This window comes from Panthera pardus, unplaced genomic scaffold (assembly GCF_024362965.1).
Source record: "Panthera pardus isolate Hobbes unplaced genomic scaffold, ASM2436296v1 HiC_scaffold_8, whole genome shotgun sequence".
NCBI classification, from domain to species: domain Eukaryota; kingdom Metazoa; phylum Chordata; class Mammalia; order Carnivora; family Felidae; genus Panthera; species Panthera pardus.
In genome coordinates, this window is record NW_026527013.1 from 52,633,774 (window position 1) to 52,657,240 (window position 23,467).

Sequence of the window (23,467 nt, forward strand, 5' to 3'; positions counted from 1 at the left end):
TTTTCTTCATACTCCTGGGTAGTAAGCTCTCCGACAACCTGAGGGGGTGCTCTCTCAGCGCACCCCTGCTTCACTCATCGTTGTGGCTTTAGTCCTTAGGGTACGCGGCATGGAGTTAGCACCTGATAACTATCTGCTGGAAGATGGCATGATGCAGAGGCCTCAGTTGCTTGACAAGGAGGGTCCTTGCCCTGTGCCTCCAGCGGCATTTAGGACCTCTGCTGGGGCTCATAGGAGCAAGTCAGAGCTGGGGGCCTGCACTTCTTTCTTCCCAGAGAAGTGAGAGCAGAACCCCGAAGGCAGAGAAACTCTGGAGGGGGCAGGGAAGGCACATTAGTTTTGGTGATGGGCCCTTTTTTGTTTGTTTGTTGCTTGGGGAGACCAGAAAGGAAGACCAGCAAGGCTATTTATAGCCCAGCCCCTCAGCGCCAGTTTTTAGGGCGGTCTGTGCGTCCCTGGCAACACTTACTCCGTGGCAGGTTAAAGAAAGGTGATGTGTTTGCCGGCTCCGTGCTGGACATCAAGATGAGGCGGCCTCTCCGGCCAGCCAGCCACGCTGGGAGCTGTTCCCACATGGCCTCTCCCAGGCTCTCTGCCGGTGGAGGAGAGGGGCCTGGCTGTCTGCTCCTTCTCCGCTTTCCGGGGTCAGACCATTCCTGGCTCTGCAAGCTAGGGAAGCCCCAGGTGTGAGGCTGTTTCCTCCCCTCCAGACTCAGCCTCTCTATGTATGAGACACTGAGATGGAAATGAGGGTGATGTCTGGAGACTGGATTTGGGAACCCAGCCATTTTCCCTCAGACTGTGAAGGATGGGGGAGAAGCCTTGAGTGAGAGGCATCCTCTTGCTGGGGTCCATTTCTGGCGGGCAGCAGTGGGGGAAAGGGTGTGGGCACCGGAAGAACCTGGTTTCAAGTCCTAATCTGGGCAAGTTCCTTTACCTCACTTGGCCTCAGTTTCCCCACCCATAAAATGGGTCTAATAATACCCTCACAGTGAACTGAATGTAATGAGCTGTATGGCTTTCATGTGGCACCTGCCATAGTCCCCTCTGCTTCCAGCTCCTTCCAGTTCTCTCCTGGCAGTCTCTTAATAACGACAGTTTGTGGGCGCCTGGGTGGCTCAGTGGGTTGAGTGCCAGACTTCGGCTCAGGTCGTGATCTCACGGTTCCTGAGTTCGAGCCCTGCATCTGTTGTCAGCGCAGAGCCCACTTTGGATCCTCTGTCCCCTCTCTCTGCCCCTCCCCTGCTCATGGGCATGTGCTTGCTGTCACTCTCTCAAAAAAAAAAAAAAAAAAAATAAGGATGGTTTCCTTCCAAACTGGCCTCTTGATTTCCCCAACACATTTACCCCATTATAAGTAAAACAGCTCTTGTGTTCTGTGTGGCCCTTCCAGATACCATGGTCTCTGACCCATAAAAGCCAAACTCACCAGGGTCCCACCAGCATCCCACTGCATGTCTGCTCCTCACTCAGAGCTGTCTGAAGTCTGCCCCACGAGGATCTGTTCTCCCTGCCTCACTCCCACCTTCTGGTCCCAAATCCCCTGACACCCTCCGTCTTGCCAGGCTGCCCTGCAGCACGTGGCAGGTGGACTGCTTCCCCTTCTGGAATGCCCTCCGCCTCCAGGGATGCCTGCTTATCCTGTTGCTCCCTGCTTTTCTGCTCACACTTGTCTCCCTCCTGCAAGGGCTCCTCCCTTCCTCTCCTGTCCTGTAAATGTTGGGGTTCTGGAGGCTCTGTGCACGTCCTCCCCCTGCCTCCTTCTCCTCCTCCAGCTCTCCCCAGGGAGCCTCATGTGCTCCCAGAACACCCTGATGGCTCAGGTCTGAATCTCCTCCTTGTGTCTCTTTCTTGAGCTTTACACCCAGAGACCCAGTTGCCTCTGGGCATTGCAGCTTCGTAGGTGTCCCACAGGCACCTCAAAATCATCTTGTCTAAAAGATTGGTTCTTCACCTCTTCCTCCTCCAACCTTCTTGACAATTCACTCCTGCTTAGCTAATGACCTGCCCGCCATCCATCCAAGTATGAAGCTGGGTGTCACTTGGGAACCCCCTCTTCCCTCCTACCTGCCACCCCTAGGCAGTCACCTTGTTCCTGTGCTTTTTTCAAGCCCACTTGTTCTCCTCTAGGGCCATTCCCCTACCTTGGTCCAGACCCTCCCTAATTACTATGCAAACTAAGGCAGCCCTGACCCGTTCTACCCTTACTGCCCATTCTTCCCACTGCAGCCAAAGAGAGTCTTCCAGAATATGTATCTGATAGGGTCTCAGTCCTATTTAAGATTCAATGAGGCTCCTGTTGCCCTCAGGATGAAGCCCTAGCCCCTCAGCAAGGCTCATAGTCCAGCTCTGTCGTCACCCCACTTCTCACCCTGGCTTCTGCCGTGCTTACCCAACATGTCATGCCTTTCCCTGGTCTCACTGAACTTTTGTTCCAGCCTTTTGCCCCTGGTGGCCTTTCTGCCCCAAGTGCTCCCCGCCCTTCTTTGCTGACTCCCTCCTATCCTCCAGGATCTCTCTGGCTCACTCTGATCTCCTGGCTCACTCTGATCTCCGCATCCTGGTATTGGTCAAATCCCCGATGATGGTCCCAATGATTTCTCTGTCTTGATCCTCTCTATGCCCAGTTCTATTTTCTTGTCTGCTTTCCCCATTAGAACATGAGCTCTTTATGGACCCCCGGTGTACCACTGGCACACTAAAGACATCTTACTAAGTGCTACTTGAATAAATTAATAAATTACGAAGGACATGTGCTGCGTACTACCTTTATGTTATATGCAAAAACACGTAAGATAGCTTTGGAGCATGCGTTTAATGACAGCTTTCATTAATGAAGAAGAGAAGAAGGCAGTGATTTTAGTGTTACAGGGGAATCTCAGAGCTAGCATTGAGGCTGGAAGTGCAGGCTTTGGAGCCAGGATCCCTAGGTTCAAATCCCAGCTCTGTTGCTTGCTCCTGGTATGACTTTGGGTGAGTTACTGAACCGCTCACACCTCAGTTTCCCCATCTTTGAAATGATGGTGATTCTCTTTACCTCAAGGATTGTTGGGAGGGTTAAATGATGCTTGGAAACCTGTCAAAGGGAGGTATTGTCATTCCCATTTTACAGATGAGGAAGCTGAGACTCAGAGAAGCGATGTCCCTTCCCCAAGGTCATACAGCTGGTAAGGAACAGCGCTCAGTTTGAACCCAGTCCATCTCTACAGGTGCCAGGGGCTGGAGAAGCAGAGGCACCACACTGCCAAGCTCTGGGTAGCTATCTCCAGAAATATTCTACACGTGTGGTCTGAAAAAGATACCTCGTGAAGGACCTGCTCCCATGCCTGGCTCATAGTAGGTGTTCAGAATAACTTGAGTAAATGCCTCCAAAGAGTTCTGTTTAGTCTTCAACATTTCCCGCTCCCTGGACAGTGTCAGGAGGTCTGTTCCTTGGTCCCCTTTTTTTTTGCCAGGGTGTTGGCAGCAAACTCTTCCTTATTCAGACCTTTCTCCTCTCCAGCACTTCATGGGGAGGGTCATTAAGAAAGCTTTTTCCCAGGAAGAGCTGTGCCTTCTCCAAGTCTCCGGAGTTGAGTGCCCCAGCCCCTGGACTCTCAAAGGCTGCCCTTGTGGGTTTCAAAACAACCCACAGCCCTGCAGGCTGAGAACCTGGCCCCTGAGCCTTCTATCTTTAGAAACCCAAGGTCCATTGCTAGTTAGAGTCAGTGCTGGTAAAACCTAAAGAAAATAGTTTGAGGATGTTTTCAAATAGTGTGTGGTGAAACAAAAGAGCAATTCATCCTGCGTAGCTTTTAGTAATCTGCTTCCCATTCTGGGAATTAGATTGTTCAATTAAGCGAGAGGGCGCCGAAGCAGGCTGCATGACTCAAAAGTTTGCGGCATCCAAAATGTGGAAGAGAGGGGACCTGAGCCAGCTCCCTCCTGGCTGCTCTGCCCCCTCTGCTGTCCCTCTGTCCCCATGCCGTTTCCAGTTTTCAAGTCCCAGTTCAGAAAACAACTACATCAACAAGAAGGCATATGTGTATGTGCACCCCTGCTAGCTGGGGACCTCATGTAAGTGCTTCTTTAATGAAAAATTCACAGCCTGGAGTGGAATGGGAAAAGCACACCATCTGCACTGGCCCACTTTCTCTCCTGAGCGGGCTTATTTCTTCTTGAATGAGAAGGAATGCCCACCTCATGGGCATTCAGGATGCTGTCGGGGGCAGTTTGTAAGGTGGTAGATATATGTAGGCTACGAGACTCTTAATCGAGAAACAAGGTCCTTGATGAACACTCTGAGGTTCCCTGCAGAATTTTGAGAGTGAGTGGGTGCATCACAGTATTTTGGGGGAGGAGAAAGTCCAGTCCTTCAGGAGCTTCTCAAAGGATATCAGACCCCATCTCTAGGTCCTCTTCAAAAAATCTATTCAGGTGGGGTGTGTAGGTTATTCCTTCATTGTCAGGAAACTCTACTTCTGTGGTGCTGAGGCCTTCCCACGCATAAGCAATCCTTGGGCGGGTGCGGCAAAATGCAGCTTCGGGGGAGTCGTTCGGCAAAGATCTGGACTCAGTAGGTCTGGGACGAGATGCAGGAATTTTTTTATTTTTAGCAAGCACTCCACAAGGACCGTGCTCTGAGGCCCACTATTCTGTTATGATAATAGATACTCTTGAAGGTTTCATTTAATGGCCTATAGTTTTTAACGGAATTAAAGCCAGAGACTACTAAGCATAAGAAACAAAATTTAAAAAAAAATTGCTGTTACAATGATGTGGCTATCTCCTTCCTTAAAAACTTGGACTTTTTTTTTTTTTTTGGTCCAACTTATACTTGTAGAGGGCAAAAGCCATACATGCTTTTGTTTTAATTCACAGTTTTAATATAGTGCCTGGTCCATAGTAGGTGCTCAGTAAATGTGTATTTAAGTGGATGTTCGCACTTCTAGCAATAGGTCTGAAAGCTGGTTTCCTTTCAAATAAATCCACACAGCCCAATTTTGTTTGGGGGCCTGCCTGATTTCTCCAGCAGGGGTTGGGGCTGGAGGGAGCCTGTAGACCAGTGCTAATTGGTGTCATTGAGTAATTAATGCAGAATCAGGCTCTGAGCAGATTCCCAGGGAGACAGACACTGAGGGAGGCTTTCATGCTTGGTGGGATGGGAGCTGCTTGCTCAAAGGATGTTCCCAGAGTGCTGAGACGACTGGCGTGGTCCGACGGGGGTGGTTTGGCAGCCAGAATGGGGTTCGTGGAGCGAGTTTGGAGGGGGTTTGTGTTAGTGCCACGGTTCTGCACAATATGGAGCGTGGCAAGTTTGACTTTAAAGAAACACAAACCCTGGGCGTAGGCTCTGGGAGCCAGGTCTGTGTCAACCCTGAAGGATTGATGGGTTCTGAAGGAAGACTGTGGCTCGAGGCATTGACTCAGTGTAGCCTGGGGTCCTCCCCCTCCTGTGGCCTGGGCCTTCTGGGACATCCCTACTCTTGGCCTGCTATTCAAGGCTCCCAGGGATGCGTCTCTGTTTACGTTTTCTGCGATTCCCTTATGACCCCTATGTTCCAGTATTCCCCAAGAATCCCATACTCTGTTTTCTGGCTTTTGCTTGTGCTATTCCCTCCATCTAAAACAATTTTAAGTCCCTTTCTCTCCTGGCTGAATCCCATCATCCTTTATGGTTTAGCTCAAATATCACTTCTTCCAGACTGCTTTCCCTAACCCCATGTATCAGTCAGCATTGGTTGGGTTTTGCTGCAATAACAAACATCTCCAAAGATCTCAGTAGCTTAAGGCTGCAAAGTTGCTTTCTTGCTCACACAACATCTTTGACAGAGGGTAGCAGGAAGGCTCATGTGTAGTCACTCAGGAAGTCAGGCTCCTAGGGGCTCCATCTTGACACATACTCTGTCATCACAGCAATAGTAGGAGAAGGCAACATGGTGAATCACCTCACCTGGCTCTGCAAGTGACACGGGTGCTATTGGCCAAAGCAAGTTCATTGGCTGCTGTTTAGTTCAGCAAGCCAGGGTTGTATAATTGCTCCCACTGAAATTCCCCACCTGGAATGTGTATGGACAGTCCTTCAGTCTCCTGGAGTCGTCAGGTGGGCTAGATGCTTCTCAGTCTTTCCAGAACCCCTCTACTTCTTCCGTTTTAGCCCTTGCCTCACTTACTGTAAACCATTCCTAACTGGTCTGTCTTTCCCCAATGAGTGAATCCACGAAGACAGAGGGCTGGGTCTTGTTCCTCGCTGGGGTCCCAGCTCTGGGTTTGGCTCAGAGGAGATGCTTGGCAAATGGTGGTAGGGGAGGCAGGTGAATGATTGGGTGGCCTATTCCTGCTTCCCTATAGCACTAGCTTTGCCCCGGGTGGGATCAGGGTGGGTCTCCAGCCCCCGTGACTCTCCCCTCTCCCCTTCACAGGCGCCGGGTCCTGGCCATCTCAGGTGGGATCGAGCACATTGGGAACCTCCGTTGGGAGCTGGCCTTGTGTCTCCTGGCAGCCTGGACCATCTGCTACTTCTGCATCTGGAAGGGGACCAAGTCCACAGGAAAGGTAAGAGGTGCATCTTCAAGCAACTAGCCACCAGCAGGGGAGGACATGAGCTGTCCTTGTATAAGATCACAGGTGACCCGGAGAGTGCCCCGAGTTTGAATTATAAAAGTTAGCTCTTATGCTGGAAGGTAGGAGGAGCACTGGACTGGGAGTCCACTCAGGAGCTCAGAGCTAGAACCCAGTGCACCACTCACGTGCCACACACCTCAGGGCTGGTCAGTTCTGCCTTTTGAGCCTCAGTTTGCTTGTCTGTGAAATAGCAAAGCCTGTCCTGTCTTACTGAGAGCTCTGCAAGGAAAGGGGAGGTAAAATGCTTTGAAAACTGGAAGTGCTGAAGTACAACCATGTAGTTTTTGTAATGAAGACGTGGGCTTCAGGCATGTGCCAGGGCAGGAAATGCTGGCTGCCTGCACTGATAGGCCCCAGGACCTCACCCACTAAGAGTCTGTGGATGGAGGGCAGCTGCGTCCATTTCGTTGCCTTGCCGTGCCATCTGTACTGTGTGGCCTCCAGGACCTGCATCTCCTCTTGGGGGGGGGGGGGGGGGGGCGGAGAAGTGGGAGGAAGCAGCCAGGTCTCAACAGCCCTGGCCAGGAAGTTAGCACGGCTCTCCCACTCACAGGCACCTGGCTGGAGCCTGAGGCATGGCCTCAGCTGCCTGCCAGGGAGGCTCAAGATGTAGGGGAACACGGGGGGAAGTCTAGTGAGCACAGCCATCTGTGCCATAAGAATCAATGCACATGTTGTACATGTAGCTCATGGACAAGTCCCGCCCACTCATGTGCTTTAAGGAAAAAAAAAAAAGTAGAGATGCCTGGGTGGCTCAGCTGGTTGGGCGGCCTACTCTGATTTCAGCTCAGGTCATGATCCAGGGGTTGTGGGATCTAGCCCCACGTTGGGCGCCATGCTGTCAGTGGAGCCTGCTTGGGATTCTCTCTCTCCGCCCCCCCTCTGCCTCTCCCTGCTGGTGTGTGCACAGGCGCACACGTGTGTGTGCTGTCTCTCAAATACATTAAAATAAAAGCATAGTTGCCAACACTTAAAAATCAGGAGATTTCATGTTGGAAAAGGAAGTATGATTCTGGTATCCTTTGGAAAGTTGAAAGGTTTGGCAGCACTGGGCCTGCATGCCTACACAGCAGCTGGGTTGGCGGAGCTGAGCAGTAGCCACCGCCTTCTAGGGATACTCTGGTTGGCCACAGTCCTCACCATTCCCTATTGCCCTGACGCTCTAGCTGAATGTCAGTGCCAGTAGTTTGCTCATTTGTGCTATTCCATTTTTTCTTGTGGAAAAGGGGACCTGCAGCTTTTCTTATTCCAGTCACCCTGACCATCTCACTCCTTGCCTGCCTGTTTCTGGTAGGCATCACCTTTATTCTAAGCTGTTGGCTGGATCAGGGACTGGAGGTCAAACCTCTAAGGAGATGGGAACTTAACCACTCTGGGTCCTTTTACAAAAGGTGGTTCCCTCATTTCCCACAGTGGTAGGTATTGACTGGTGGGCATACCTACTGGGGGGAAATTAGGTGAGCAGAACAGAGATATTGACAAGTTTCCATGCTGAGGGTGGTAAGGGAGCTAAGGAGGTACTAGAAAGTAATCATAAATTTGCCTGGTGCACCAGAGAAAGGAGAACGGAGACTCATGTTCTGTCGGCCTAGATGATTTTGCTAATCTTTGCTTTCTCTAGTTTGCATCATGAAAACAATAGAATTTTTCTGTTTTTCCAAATCTAAAAATCAGTGCATTATTGATGTACTTCTTTAGACTACATACACGCTGCTCCTGTCCCCTTTTTTGCTGCCTCTTCTGGCTAAAGAGGAGGAGAATGACTTGGAGGAGTGAAGAACCAGAGTTTGGAATCAGGATTCACATCTGAGGTCTGTCACTCGCTAGCTGTGACCTTGGCACATCACTTAACTTTTCTGAGCCTCAGTTTCCTCTTCTGCAAAATGGAGATTGATCATTAAGTTTGTCTCATGGGGTGATTGCCAGGATGAGATGCAAGGATGCGTATTTAATGCTTAGCGGAGTGTGTGACTAATAGTAAGTGCTAAATAATGGTGATTCTTAAAAATCTTATTATAATGATAAAATTTACTCATATGAGAAGTTGTTTCTGGGTATCTACTCTCTGCCTAGCATTAGTCAATGGATATCTAAAGGTGAATGAAACACAGCCTCTACCCTACCCAGTTAATATATGTGAGAGTGCTTTGTGAAGTGCAAAGGGAAGGGACACTGCTTCTACCATGATTACCACTTTCTTGGGAGTCAATGCCAAGGCCAGCAGGCTTGGCTGGCTAGCAGTTGTGTGTGGTGGGGGCGAGGGCCATTGGATAAGGCATTAGTGCATGCATGTACTTGGGTTGTCCATGTGGGCACATGTAGCCTTGAGCTCTTGGGCCCAGAACATGGGCCACAGCAAAATTTGGTTCCATTTGGCTCTTAGGAGGAAGCTGAGTCCCACTATAGGGCCACTTGCCATTGGCTGGGCTGTTGAGCCTGTGTGTTGAGAATTCTAATGCAGGGACTGGGTTTCAAGGAAGGACTAGCAGGCTGCATTCTTGGAGATTTCAAAAGAGACATATGGGGAAGCATGGGAGAGAACATTCATCCACAGCCTTCTGTTCGCTGCACACTCTGCCAGGCATTTTTCATCCACATTAGCACATGAGATCCCACAACCTGGGGAGATACTGCCTTGAGTTCATAGGTGGAGACCCAGAGGCTGAGAGATTGAGGAGCCTGGCCTGAGTTGGATGAAGACTGTGCCTCGGCACTGACCCCGTGCTGCTCCCATCTTGCCTGTCCTTGGACTCGATCAAATTTTAGAAGATTGTGATATTTTGAGTGATGTCCTTTCACGCATTCTGCCTGAGCCTACTTTCTCTCATCACTAGTAGGCATGGTAATGAGGGCAGTAGTACTTGTGATAGTAACGGGTGATGGTCATTGAGTGCCTCACATGCCCACTCCGTTTAGAACTTGAAACAAGCCCAGGAGACAGGGGCAGTCATTATCTCTGTTTCAGACGAGGAAACTGAGGCCTGGACGGAGTAAGTAACTTGCTTAAGGACCCTCAGGTAGGAAGCAGACCCCAAGCCTTGGTGGCCACATAGCCTGGGCTTTGGATGAGAGTACTATCCTGCCTGCCCTCTGTGGTGTAGCGATAATGAGTTTTCTTATGCGCTGATTATAAAGAGGCAGTTGATGAGATAACATAGCACACAGTGGGGGCTCAGTGGTTGTTGGTTGCAGCTGTAATAAGATGGTGGTTTTAAGGGAAATGCTGAAATCCGATGAGCCAATTAAGCATTTTCCTGAAGGCTGGGTTTCAGGGGCTCTTCCCCTGTTCCATGCTCAAGACCAGGGTTAGCATCAGGATGGAATGTGGTTTTCCAGAGCTGTTGTGATTTCTCAGAAACCATGTGCTTTACCCCCACCCCTGACATTTTATTAGTGAAGAAATTTAGGCTCAAAGAGCAGAAGGGACTTGTCCAAGGCCACACAGGGAGTAAGTGACAAGTGTCAGGTTAGGAACTAGAGTCTGGTGGCGCAGCTCCTCAGCTCTTTATATATGATGAGGTTCTAACAGTTTAAGGAGACCAGGGGTCCCCCATCAGCACATGGTGTCTTCTCAGGAGAGGGTCTGTTGCTTTTCTTACTGTTTATTGTCCACCTCACCTTGGACATAAGCCTAGGGTCCAAAGGTTTTTCAGGTTCTGTACAAAAACAGCTAAAAATAAACACAGGTCATATGAGTCTTCCTGAGTGGGGAGCCACCGCTCCTGTCTCTTGCCTATGACCAGAGCCACTTTCATGAGGCTGTCCAAAGAAGGAGAACCCTGTCTTTCTGCTCGTGTCCAGGCCACGACTGAGTTCCAGCCCACTTCCCATACTCAGACTTCAGCAGAAAATTCTGAAATTTCATTAGCTTGAGAAAAGTTTCCTGGCCCAGGTTTAACTTAATTCATTGAACGTGTCTCTTGCTGCTGGAGGCATGCATTACAGACTCATCTGTTAACAGATGACTGTCTAAATGGAGGTTTGGGATCAGGTCACAAATGAGTAGATCACAGATGAGTCTGTGACGGGGCCATAGAGGAAGGCCCAGCCACCCTCTCCAGTGGCTCAACAGGCAGTGTGTGGGCTCCTGATCTGTGTTGATATTAGCATACCCCCCACAGATGGTCTCCGCAAATGTCCTTCAGTGCCCTCCCCTCCTGCTCCCTGTTTGAGTACTTTACGGTCTTCTGACATCACAGAGGCCAGCATTCAGGATGTCCCCAGGGTCAGAGTGAGCAGCATCTCCTGTCAGAAGAAGCTGCTGTGGGTTGGAAAGATACAAACTAGATTCAAACTTCAGTACGTAGCAAGGTGCCACCTAACTGTTCTTAATAAACATTTGTGGAATGGATGAATTTCACCTGTGCCTGGGGCGCCCTGCAAGGTGCTGGGATCCAGTAGAGAGGGTGGTGGGCCATCTTGTCCCCATAGAGTGTGCCTAGCAGGGCAGGCACAGACAGATAAGCCATTGCAATTTAGTGTGTTAGTGCTAGCATTCACAATAGAACAGCTAGAGAATCAGATGCTGTGAATGTGGGGATTCTAATGGCTGCATACTGGCTCTGGAATATTGGAACATAGCATGTCAGAGCTGGGAGGCATCTTGGCTTTTAAGGTCAAACCCTATTGTACAAATAAGAGAGTAGAGGCCCAGAGAGGTTGCAAGGTTTGCTCAAGGCCACCCTGTTTGGAAGGAGCAGAGCCGGGATTCAAGCCTGGGTCTGTCTGCCTTCCCTAAGCCTGATCCTCCTCTGCTCTCATGCCCTCAGCTGGGAGTTCATGTGCAAGTTCAGCGTGAGCACATTGATCATAGTTCTAAGCACACAGTAGGTGTTTATTTCCCTACCCCAAGGCAACAGCTATGGTTTATTTCTGCATAGCTTTTTTTTTTCTCTCTTTAGGCACAATTCCAAATTCTAGAAGTCTGAATTAGAAAAATAAATAAAAACCTTTCTCAATTGTTAATTAAATTCTGCCAAGATGTAGGATTCTAAGATACTTGATTTCTTCACGAGGAAACTTCCAGGCTGTTTGTAACTTGTCATCTTCTGCATGATAAACAGTTTTACTCCAGATAATTGAAATCAAGTGTTCACAACATGGAGACATCTTTGTGATTTTTCTGTGTCCTTGGTTTTTGTAGTTTGTTTTTAAAGACTTTATTTTTAAGAGCAGTTTTAGGTTCACAGCAAAATTGAGCAGAAAGTACAGAGATTTCCCATGTATCCCCCTGCCCCCACACACGTGTCACCTCCCCCTTTATCGACACCGACCACTGGAGTTGGGCATTTGTTACAGTTGATGAACCTACCTCATCATCACCCAAAGGCCCTAGTTTACACGAGGTTTCAGTCTTGTTGTACATTCTGTGCATTTGGATAAGTGTATAATGACACGTACCCACCATTATAGTATCCTACAGAATAGTTTTACCACCCTAAAAATCTTCTGTGCCCCACCTTTTCCTCTCTCCTATCCCTAACCCCTGACAACCACTCATCCTTTTTTTTTTTTTTTTTTTTTTTTTTTTTTTACTGTCTCCATAGTTTCAACTTTTCCGGAATGTCATTATCATTGTAATCATACAGTATGTGGCCTTTTCAGATTGGTTTCCTTCACTTAGTAATATGCATTTAAGGTTTCTCCATGTCTTTTGATGGCTTACAAGTTCATTTCTTTTTTTTTTATGCTTTTTTTATTTTGAGGGGCAAGGAGGGGCAGAGAGAGAGGGAGAGAGAACCCCAAGGAGGCCTCCAGGCTCAGCAGGGAGCTTGACATGGGGCTGGATCTCATGAACCATGAAATCATGATCTGAGGCGAAATCAAGAGTCGGACGCTTAACTGACTAAGGCCCAAGTGCCCCCCAAAGTTAATTTCTTTTTAGCACTGAATAATAGTCCATTGTCTGGATGTATCATGGTTTATCCATTCACCTTAATTTTTTTTCTTTGATAGTTGACACACAATGTTACATTCGTTTCAGGTGTCCAACATAGTGATTGGATATCTCTATATGTTATGCTGTGCACACCACATGTGGACTTACCATCTGTCACCATACAACACTATTATGATACCATTCATATGCTCCCTATGTCTTACCTTTCATTCCTGTGACTTACTCATTCCAGCCTGTGCCTCCCACACCTCTTCACCCATTTTGCCTGTCCTCCCACCCCCTCCCCTCTGGAAATCATCACTTTGTTCTCTGTATTTATAGGTCTGATTCTGCTTTTTGTTTATTTGTTCGTTTTGTTTTTTAGATTCCATGTATGAGTGAAGTCAAATGGTATTTGTCTTTGTCAGGCTTCTTTCATGTAGCATTATACCGTCTACATCCATCCATGTTGCTGCAAATGGCAAGATTTCATTCTTTTCATAGCTGAGTAATATTCCATTGTGTATACATACCACATCTTTATCCATTCATCTGCTGATGGATACTTAGGGTGCATCCATATCTTATCTATTATAAATAATACTGCAATTAACATAGGGTGCGTATCTATTCACCTACTGATAGACATTTTGGGTACTTCCAAGTTTGGCAATTATGAATGAAGCTGTTATAAACATTTGTGTTCAGATTTTTGTGTGGACATCAGTTTTCAACTCTGGATAAATACCAAGGAGTGTGATTGCTGGATTGTATGGTGAGCGTTTTGTTTTATAAGAAGCTACCACTCTGTCTTCCATTTCGCATTCCCACCGGCAGTGAATTACAGTTAGTATTGCCCCATATCCTCGCTAACATCCAAGTGTTTTGGATTTTGGCCATTGTCTCATTATTTTAATTTTCATTTCTCTGATGACACATAATACAGAGCATTTTTCTTATGCCTACTTGCCATCTGAGTATCTTCTTTCGTGAGGTGTTTGTTAAGGTCTTGGGCCCATTTTTTTTTTCTTAATGTTTATTTTTATTTTTGAGTGAGAGAGACAGAGCATGAATGGGGGAGGGGCAGAGAGAGAGGGAGACACAGAATCTGAAGCAGGCTCCAGACCCTGAGCTATCAGCACAGAGCCTGACACGGGGCTTGAACCCATGAGCTATGAGATCATGATCTAAGGCCAAGTCAGATGCTGAACCGACTGAGCCACCCAGGTGCCCAGAGCCCATTTTATAATCAGGTTGTTTTCTTATTGTTGAGTTTTAAGTGTTGTGTGTGTGTGTGTGTGTGTGTGTGTGTGTGTGTGTTTTGGATAACAATCCTCTATTAGATGTGTCTCTTGCAACTATTTAAAAAAATGTTTTTTAAATGTTTATTTATTTTGAGAACGAGAGACACAGCACAAGCAAGGGAAGGGCAGAGAGGGAGACACAGAATCCGAAGCAGGCTCCAGGCTCTGAGCTGTCCTCACAGAGCCCAACATGGCTCTCAAACCCATGAGCTGTGAGATCATGACCTGAGCCAAAGTAGGACAGATGCTCAACTGACTGAACCACCCAGGTGCCCCTCTTGCAACTATTTTTTGAGCTTATTGTTCTTTAAATCTTTTTTTAATGTTTATTTTTGAGAGAGAGAGAGAGAGAGAGACTGAGACAGAGAGACAGAGTATAAGTGGGGAAGGGGCAGAAAGAGAGTGAAACATAGATTCCGAAGCAGGCTCCAGACTCTGAGCTGTCAGCACAGAGTCCATTCCATGGCTTGAACTCACGAACTGTGAGATCATGACCTGAGCCGAAGTCAGATGCTTAAGTGACTGAGTCACCCAGGTGCCCCAAGCTTATTTTTTTTTAATCTTTCAACATTTATTTGCCCTTGAGAGGCAGACAGAGTGAGAGGGGGAGAGGCAGAGAAAGGGAGACACAGAATCTGAAGCAACCTCCAGGCTGTCAGCATAGAGCCTGACATGGGGCTCGAACCTACAAAGTGTGAGATCATGACCTGAGCTGAAGCTGGACACTTAACCGACTGAGCCACCCAGGTGCCCCCCTAAGCTTATTTTTTAAACTAGTCTCTGCAGCCAACATGGGGCTCCAACTCACGACCCTGAGATTAAGAGTCGTAGTCTCTACCTACTGAGCCAGCCAGGCACCCCTCTTGCAACTATTTTCTCCTAGTCTTTGGTTTCTCTTCTTACTCTCTTGACATTATCTTTGGCAGAACAGAAGTTTTCATTTTAATAAAGTGTATCTTATCACCTGCTTCATGGATCCTGCCTTTGGTGTTGTGTCTAAAAAGTCATTGCTGTACCCAAAGCCACTTAGGCTTTCTCCAATTATCTTCTAGGAGCTTTATAGTTTTATGTTTTATATTTAGGTCTATGATCATTTCGAGTTAATTTTTGTGAAGGATGTAAGGTCTGTGTCTAGATTTATTTATTTTTTGCATGTGGATGTCCATTTGTTGAAAAGACTATCTTTGCTCTGTCCTTATTTTTTTGTTTTTATTCATCAACCAAATTCATCTTGACCATCCCTGCCACCCACTCCTCCCCTGGTCTCATAAGCCTGAAACCACCAAGGCATTTTTGACAACTTCTCCCTTTATGTCTCATGCAGTTATTGACCAACTCGCCTTTTGTAATTACCCTGGCAAACATCCTGTCCTCTCCATTTATTGTCCATCCATCTACTCACCCACACATGCAACAAATATTGAGCCCTCAGTAGCTCTTCAGTACCTCCAGAGTGAAAATTGCTCTTAGGATTTCCCATTTGTACAAACATATTGCTGACACGCAGAATAATACAAATGAAATGCTGTATATTCTATGAAACAGCAATTTCAAATAACTTCTGTATGCTCCTGTCTTCATTCTATTTTATCAAATGACAGCATGTGAAGCAATGTTGTGGTTTTGCAATATTTTCCTGGTACCTCTATGCATATTTGTTGAAGATGGAAAAAACTGGTGATTACTGGTTGTCCTTCCTTTGTAGCTTTGCTAAACCTTAGTCTAACTCAGGGAGTAGCCAGATCTGGCCAAAGGCCTGTTTTTGTACATAAAGTTTTATTGGAACATAGCCACATCCCTTCCTGTAGGCATTGTAGGTGGCTGCTTTTGTGCTACTGTATAGCAGTAGACTTGAATGGTTGTGACAGAGACGATGTGACCCACAAAGCCTAAAATATTTACTCTCTGCTCCTTCACAGAAAAAGTTTGTGGATCTGTAATTTTTTTAAGTTTATTTATTTATGTTGAGAGAAGGGGGGGGGGGGAGGGGAGGAGTGCAGAGGGAGAGAGAGAGAATCCCAAGCAGGCTCTGCACTGTCAGCACAGAGCCTGATGCGGAGCTCGAACTCACAAACTGTGAGATCATGACCTGAGTTGACATCAAGAGTCAGCCGCTTCACTGACTGAGCCACCCAGGCGCCCCAAGTGGGTCTGTAATCTGTGCAACTAATTCACGCAGACTCTCTGCCATCTAACAAGAAACTAATATAAACTGCTGTCACCCAAAACATGGATGATTTCAAACACTGCAAAGCGTTAGTGATAGCTGCAGTGCAGAGGTTTTCTGAAAGGTCCTTAAAATCTCACCCCAGCCTTTGTAGCCCGCAGATGTGCTATTTCTTGTGTCCAAATGCTCACTTGCTATGGATGTTACTCATTCACTCATTAATTCATCCAGTGAGTGTTGCATACTTACTGTGTGCCAGGTACCAGGCTGGGGGTTCTTCTCAGCGGTGGGTAATCCAGACCGTGGAGTTACGGCCTGCTGGGGGAGATGCAGAATGAATAAGTAACAGAAATGCTATGGATGGAAGACAAGTGGGGCTGGGAGAGAAAAGAACAAGGGCGGGGGAACCCTTCGCAGGGGTCAGAGAAGCGTTCCTTCAAGAGAGGTGTCCATCTGCGATGGGAAGGACGAGCAGGGCTTGGCCGGGTGAGCAGCACATGTGAAGTTTTCAAATGGGAAGGATCTGGTGAATGTGCAGCGAAGCAACTGGGAGTCCAGATAGAATCGGTGATGGCATGAGATGGGGCAGGGGAAGTCGGCAGGGGTCGGACCTTGCAAGTCATGGGGAAAGGGCAGGATTTTATTCTAAGTGTGATGGAGAGCCCCTGAACGTTTTTAAGCAGCATGATATGATGTTCATCCTTAAAAGCTGATTCTGGCTGCCTGTTGCAAGTGGATGGGTGAGAGACAGGCTGTGGGAGCCCTGTTAGCAGGTGACCAAGGCAGAGGTAGCAGCGGAATGGAGAGAAGTGGTCGCATCAGTCGACTTTTGGCGTGGCATCCTTGTTCTGTGGGGCCAGAAGGTGCACAGGGGTTCGAGACCTTAAAGTCCTTTGACTGTGGAATGGGGGTGGCTGGCCCAGCTTTGGTCCCGGACACTCTGCCCTCTGCAGGCAGCCGTCCTGCCCACCAGATAGTCAGGGTGTCCCCTCATGCTGCCCCCCACTCCCTCCCCATCTGGCTCCTGGTTTTTGCTCTCTCCTCTGCCCAATTTCTTCCTCTGTCCTCCTCTTGGTGGATGATTTATGGATTTTTCCCCCTCATTTCCTGGTCTCCAGGAGCAGAGGTTGGGAGGGGAGGGCACTGCAAAAACAATTCTGGTCTCTTCCCCGCCTCCTACTATTGCCACTTTAAAGGAAGCTGCAGGATTAGCTGGGATTTTAAGAAGAATCCTGCCTTTTCACTGCTTTGGGGCTCTGTTTTTATTCTTTTCAGAGCTCTAGGACACCAAGGCAGGAGAAAAGAAAACACACACACGCGCATGAGCGCACGCACACACACACACACACACACACACACACACACACACACACACACACACAGAGAAACAGCTGCAAATAGCCTTGAATTGATTTTTTTTTTCTTCCCCTTCCTTCATTCACCAACAAGTAGAAGAATTGGAGGTGGCACAGGACTCTTAAACAGCCCGTGTTGTCTGCATGATGTTAATAGTAAAGCAAATGGTTAAGTGGCACTTTGTTCCAGGCCCTGTTCTAAGGCTCTAATTACATTAACCTACTGAGTCCTCACAATAACCCTGTGAGAAAGGTGTGACAATTACCCCATTTTGCAGATGAGAAGACCAAAGTTCGTAGGGCTTAAGCTGTGTGCCCTAAGATCCTGGGGGGACCAGAGCCTGTTGGGATGGGGGAGGAACAAGGTGGGGCCCCTGGGCAGGTGAGGGCACCCACTCCAGGCGGTCTGCCCTAGAGCTGCCTCATGGACGCACAGCCCAGAGGGGCCCTGGGAGGCTCCTCCCCAGAGTGTGTGCCTTCCCCCCCCCCCCCCCACCAAGGCGGGTTAGAGCCGCCAGCGGGGAAACCACCAGGAGCCCCACACAGAAAATTTATTCTTCAGGAGCACCCTCTAAAGTGGCTAATGGATTCAATGAGGCATAAAGCAGGAGTAAAGGGGGCAGGGGAAATAAAAGGGAAAGATGTGTGAAAGGGAAGAGAACAGGCCCAGGGAAGGAACTGGGCAGCGCTGTCTCTAGGCCCTCAAGTGGCCTTTGTTGCAGCCTGAAGCAAGTGGGGACGGCCTTGGTGGCAGGGCTCTCCCAGTGGCCCGGCTGATGTCTGCATTCAGAGAGGAAACTAGAGCGCTCATGAGCTGCATGCAGAGAGCCCAGGCAGCCGGCGCAGGGAGGTCCCTGCCCTTGGGCCCCCAGAGCCCGAGGACACCCGGAGCCTGAGCCGCTGCGAGGGGGCTTTTGTGCCCAGTTGGGAGTGCTTCTCCCACAACTGTGGTTTGGGGAGAGCTGTAGATTGTCACATTAAGTCAAAGGAGTTTAGCATCTTGATTCAACCCTTTCTTTGGCCTTGAATGACAGCGCGTCACCTTTAGCGGGAACCCTGGCAGCGAGGAAGGTTGGAAAGGAGGGAAGCTTTGCGACTCAGTAATACCGTCTTTATTAAAGCACAAAGGCCCCCCAAAGTCCCAGTGGTTGCTGGATGGGAGGGGCTCTGCAGGGCTGGCCGCCTCCTGAGAAGGCCCGTTGGAGCACTGCACGGGGGACCTGGCTGGGGGCAGCGGGCACTGTTAACCCTCATGGAGCGGAGCACCTCTGGGGACCTGGCACGCTTGGAGCCCACCCGCATGCGTGGCCTCCCTGGGAATCAGGAGCCCACCCTCCCCTATGGCAGGCACGGAAGAGTCAAAGTGGCTTTGCTGTCAATGTGAGGCCAAGAGCAGTGCTTTTGGAAAACTAAACCAGAAGCAAGTGGGTACTTATTTTGTGCCTACTGAATGTCAGCACCGTACTAGGCATTCACAAAAGAATTGTGAGCTATGTATCCTGCCCACAAGAATCTGGCAAAGGAGATGAAGAGAGATAGCAATTAAGAGGAACAGAATAAGCCAGCGTTTGGGGTCCAGAGTCCTACCCCACTACTCACCAACTGTGTGATTCAGTGCGTGCCACCATGACCTTGTATGGCTGTTCATATCACTTCATCTCTCAGGGCCTCGGTTTCCTCTTCTGTCAAGATTAGCATGACAAGTGCAGTGACAAGTTGGTAGCTGTGCTGATGTCACTAAAGAGAGAACAGATGAGGCAGGGGGTCCTGGCAGCCAGAGCATGCTGGAGGGGGAGGAAGACAGGAAAGGGGTCAGAGTGTCTAGGAGGTTCTGGGTAGGGGTGAACGGGAAGGGTGATGAGCATAGGCCCAAAGGGGACTTTGGGGGAGCATTGAGAGGTCATGTGAGCCTGAGCAGACTGTGGAGTGGATGGCGAAGCAGGGGGCTGGCAAGTTACAGTGCACCTGCTTGCTCTTGGCTGGCGGCAGTGTAGTGTAGCTGGGAGCCGCTGTCTTCCTCCAGAGCCCCTGCTAGATCCCTCCTTCCTCCCTATCCCTGTGTCAGTCAGGGATATTGCCACTGTGTCAGTCAGCATTCAGCCAGAGCAGCAGAACCAGTAGGCGATGCAGAGATTTTGTGCGAGGCACTGCTGATTGTGGGTGCTGGCCGGGCAAGTGTGAGGTCTGTAGGGGAGGCTGCAACTCTTGAGCAAGAGCTAATACCACTGCCCACAGGTACCACTTCTTCCTTAGGGAAACCTTGCTTCTGTTCCTGAGGCCTTGTAGCTGATGGAATCAGACCCACCCAGATCATTTGGGATAATCTCCCTTATCATCAGTCAGCTGCTGGTGGACCTTAATCACATCTACAAAACACCTTCACAGCAACACCTACATTGGTGACTGTAGCCTAGCTACCTTGCACACTAGAGTCCTTCTCGTGCCATCATCCAGAGGTGTCCTACCCACCTGGCTGATAGCACAGGGGCTACCCTCCGTGCCCCCTGCCCAGGCCCATTGTCCACCACTGCCAGGCTCAGCTTCCTTCACTATGGCTTTCATTGCATCACTTCTCTGAGAACTCTGGAGCAGCCCCCATTACCTGTAGCACCCACTCTGGTCTCTCAAAATCAGCCAACCAATATCGTAGCACTGAGTATTTTTGGGTTTTGTACAGTTCCTTTTCCCTGAAATCTCCTTTCTCCTCTGTTGTGAGGTAAATTAATAACCATGCAGCTTGGATGTCACTGCTTCCCTGGGATCATCCCTAGCACAGGGATGTTTCATAACTGCCTGTTTACTTGCCTGCTTACACTCCAGCCTCTAAACTTGTTTGGAGTTGCTATCTGCAGTCCCAGGCACAGGGCATGCTTAATAAATATTTGCCTCTCCGAGTAAGAAGTCTCCCTGAGCTCACAAGCCTGGCAGTCATGAGACAATGACAGGCAAACTTGGGCCGGCTGCATGCTACTGGCAGGTGGCTGCCATCAAGGGCCACCGGAGGAGTTCAGAGAAGGCCCGGAAGGATGAGAGTGGAAGGGGTCTGGAAAGCTTCCTGGAGGAACAGGAGATATCAGGGTAGGGCATAAAAACAGCAAAAAGAGGAAGCAGGAGTGGGAAGAAGGCACGGTGCTGCCCGTCACCCTGCCAATGCCCGTTACTTGCCAGTGACACAGGGAGGACTGGCGGGGTGAGAGGCATAGAGGCAGGGAGGCAGGTTTGGGGGGAAAGCTAGCTTGCAGTGAGGGAGACTTAAATCTCCTCCATCCAATGAGAACATTCCCCAAATGTCAGGGAAGGATTCAAGCTGGACCTTCAAATGTGGGCAGAATGTCAGGGCGGGAGGGAAGGCAACCAGACACGAGGGAAGAGCTGTTGGCGGGGAGTGTCTTGCTGGGGGAGGCGGGGAGTGGACCAAGGTTTTCTGGATGGATGAGGCTGGTGATTTTGGCAGAAGTTTCACACTTTTTAACCTTCCTATCAAAATCACCTCCCATGGGGATGGGAAACCATATGAATAAAGTATTTCCTTCAGCATTTTCAATGGTGTAAAAAAAAAAAAAAAAAAAAGGATCCTAAGAGCCCAACAGTCATGGAATAGCTTATTATGTCATGGGATATTTACTCGGTGGAATTTAAAAACAGCTTTTGGCAAAATGGGGAGAACATGCTTTGCGAAGGACTGTTAAATGGAAAAGGTACAATATACAATATTGAATTACATCACGTTATGATTAAACAAGGTATAAACTCTGGTTATATGTGTATAAGGATCAGAAGGCAGCACAGGAACATTCTGGGGAAACTAGCCTTTCACTTTTAAATACTCAGTGCTATGATATTGGTTGGCTGATTTTGAGAGACCAGAGTGGGTGCTACAGGTAATGGGGGCTGCTCCAGAGTTCTCAGAGAAGTGATGCAATGAAAGCCATGGTGAAGGAAGCTGAGCCTGGCAGTGGTGGACAATAGGCCTGGGCAGGGGGCACGGAGGGTAGCCCCTGTGCACTCAGCCGGGTGTGGGTAGGACACCTCTGGACGAGAGTGTAGGAAAGACTCTATAATGTGCAAGGTAGCTAGGCTACAGTCACGTGATTCAAACACCTGTGTTAATGTTGCTGTGAAGGGGTTTTGTGCTTGTGATTACGGTCCACCAGCAGCTGGCTTACATCCTTCCCCCCTCCCCCCCGCTTTCCTCTCTTCTTTTTTCCTTCTCTCTTTTCCTCTTTCCCTTCCTCTTCCCTCCTCATTCAGTGAGTGAGCATCCATTGCTTATTGTCAGGGGCTCTTCTGCATTTCTTTATTTCTTGTTAGTTGATTCAATCAGCTGACAAGTATGTGTTGCCTGCCATGTGTTAGGACCTATTTCATTGATTGGGGTGAAAGTTCCAAAGCAATTTCCTGACAATCACACAACCAAGCCCTCTTCCTTCCACCTCCTCCCAACACCGGTGGCTAGGAAAACAGAGGGACAACCTATCTTGGGGGAGAGGAGTGAAAAATGAGGCGGAGTCCATAGGAATTGTGTGTGATCCCAAGTGTGCAGCTGTAGGTGTGATACCCTTATCTAAGGACCAGCAGAAATGAGGGGTGATGATAGGTCTGGGGGGGATGCAGGATGATATGGAGGGTGTCACAGAAGCTATGGAGTCAGACTGACCCAGGTTCAAAGCTCAGGTCTTTGCCCTAAGCTGAGTAAACATTTACTGAGGGCTTACTGTGTGTCTGACATTGGGCTGGGCACTCTACTTTCATTATTGAACTTAACCTTCACAACAGACCGTCAGGTGAGTATTAGCAAACTCACTTTATAAATGAAGATACTGAGGCCCAGAGGTGAGTGATGTGCAGAGGGGCCACTTAGCTGTTTGAGGAGTCAGGATTTGAACCCAGGTCTGCCAAAGTGGATCTCGAAACTAGTGTTGTTCCCACCAGTGTATGCAGAGCCCTGAATACGTGTTGGCTGCCTTCCTGGCCTAGATGAATATTCACCAGCCCAAGTGCTTAATATGTGCTTGGCACCATAGGCAGGTGACCTAGAGGTAGACAGGCAGAAGAGAGCAGAGCCTGGTGGTCCTAAGTTTGAACCGAAGCTCTGCCCTGCAGGTCTGGGCATGGGCCTTTCTTTTGCTTCTGAGCTATTTCCTCAGCCTTCACTGGGGACAGTAAGAGTGCCATGTCAGTGGTCTGAGGCATGTTAAGGTTTAAGTGGGATGAGGCATGCAAATACTTGCCCGGTGCTTGTCACACAGGACACACACAGATCACTGTTGTTTTTATTTAATTGCTTGTGGTTTTTTATAAACTCATTCTCTAACTTAAAAAGGTTCTCAGTCTAGTGGAGAAGTAAGACTGGACTCCCTTTCTTGGAGATAATTAACACTATTTTGTAGTACAGATTAGTTGTCAAATAATGGCACTGTCATGCTGGTACAGAGCTTGGATAAGGAAGCTACTGTGGCCCAGAGTAGTCTGGAAAAGCCTTCTGGAAGAGGTGGGACCTGAGCTTCACTTTGAAGGACAGCCCAAGGGCAGGGGCTGAGCTGGGCCTTCCAGAGGATCAGGGGTATGGAAAGGGGGAGTCAGTTGTGGTCATGGAGATTGGGAAGCCATAGGCAAGGCCAGATTTCAGGGGAGGGGGGCACAAGTGCCAGACTAAGGTCACATGGACGGTCGGGATCCACTGAGGGTCCTTGACCAGGGGTGTGTTTAGGGAAAGTGGAGGGGGCACAGATAGGCCTCGCACTGTGCATCGTGCCATGGCAGTAGCTATCTTCCTTCCTGTTTGACAACCCCCCATGTGTAATGAACTCGAACCCCCAGTGAGAACATTGAAGCAGAAGATAATTCACTCTGCAGAAGCCAGACATGATCTTTATCCTGAATCGCAAGTATGTTGTGTCACAGTTATGATGGACCCAGTATACTGACAATAGCAGTATCAACACCAGGAGGCAGGTGCTCACTCCATGCCATCCCTAACTGCCTCCCCCCACCCCGGTGCTGCTTAAGCCACTCACAGACCCAGCACCCCTTCTTTATGGCAAAGATTTGCAATAATGCCTTTATTGCCCTGAAATGCGATTCATAAATAATCTACCTGCACAGATAAGTTCAAGAAAATTGATATAACACCCAGCTGTCTTTTAAAAGAGAAACAAAA

At 48.7% G+C, this 23,467-nt stretch overlaps 1 protein-coding gene across 2 annotated transcripts in view; it reads left to right on the top strand.

The window, feature by feature from the left end:
- SLC6A11 (solute carrier family 6 member 11) overlaps positions 1 to 23,467 on the top strand; it is a 135,028-nt gene that overhangs the window by 22,171 nt on the left and 89,390 nt on the right. For both annotated transcript variants that reach the window (XM_019428150.2, XM_019428149.2), the window contains exon 5: positions 6,402 to 6,534. In XM_019428150.2, coding sequence (XP_019283695.1) covers positions 6,402 to 6,534 — 133 coding nt within the window. The remainder of the gene's footprint in view (positions 1 to 6,401; positions 6,535 to 23,467) is intronic.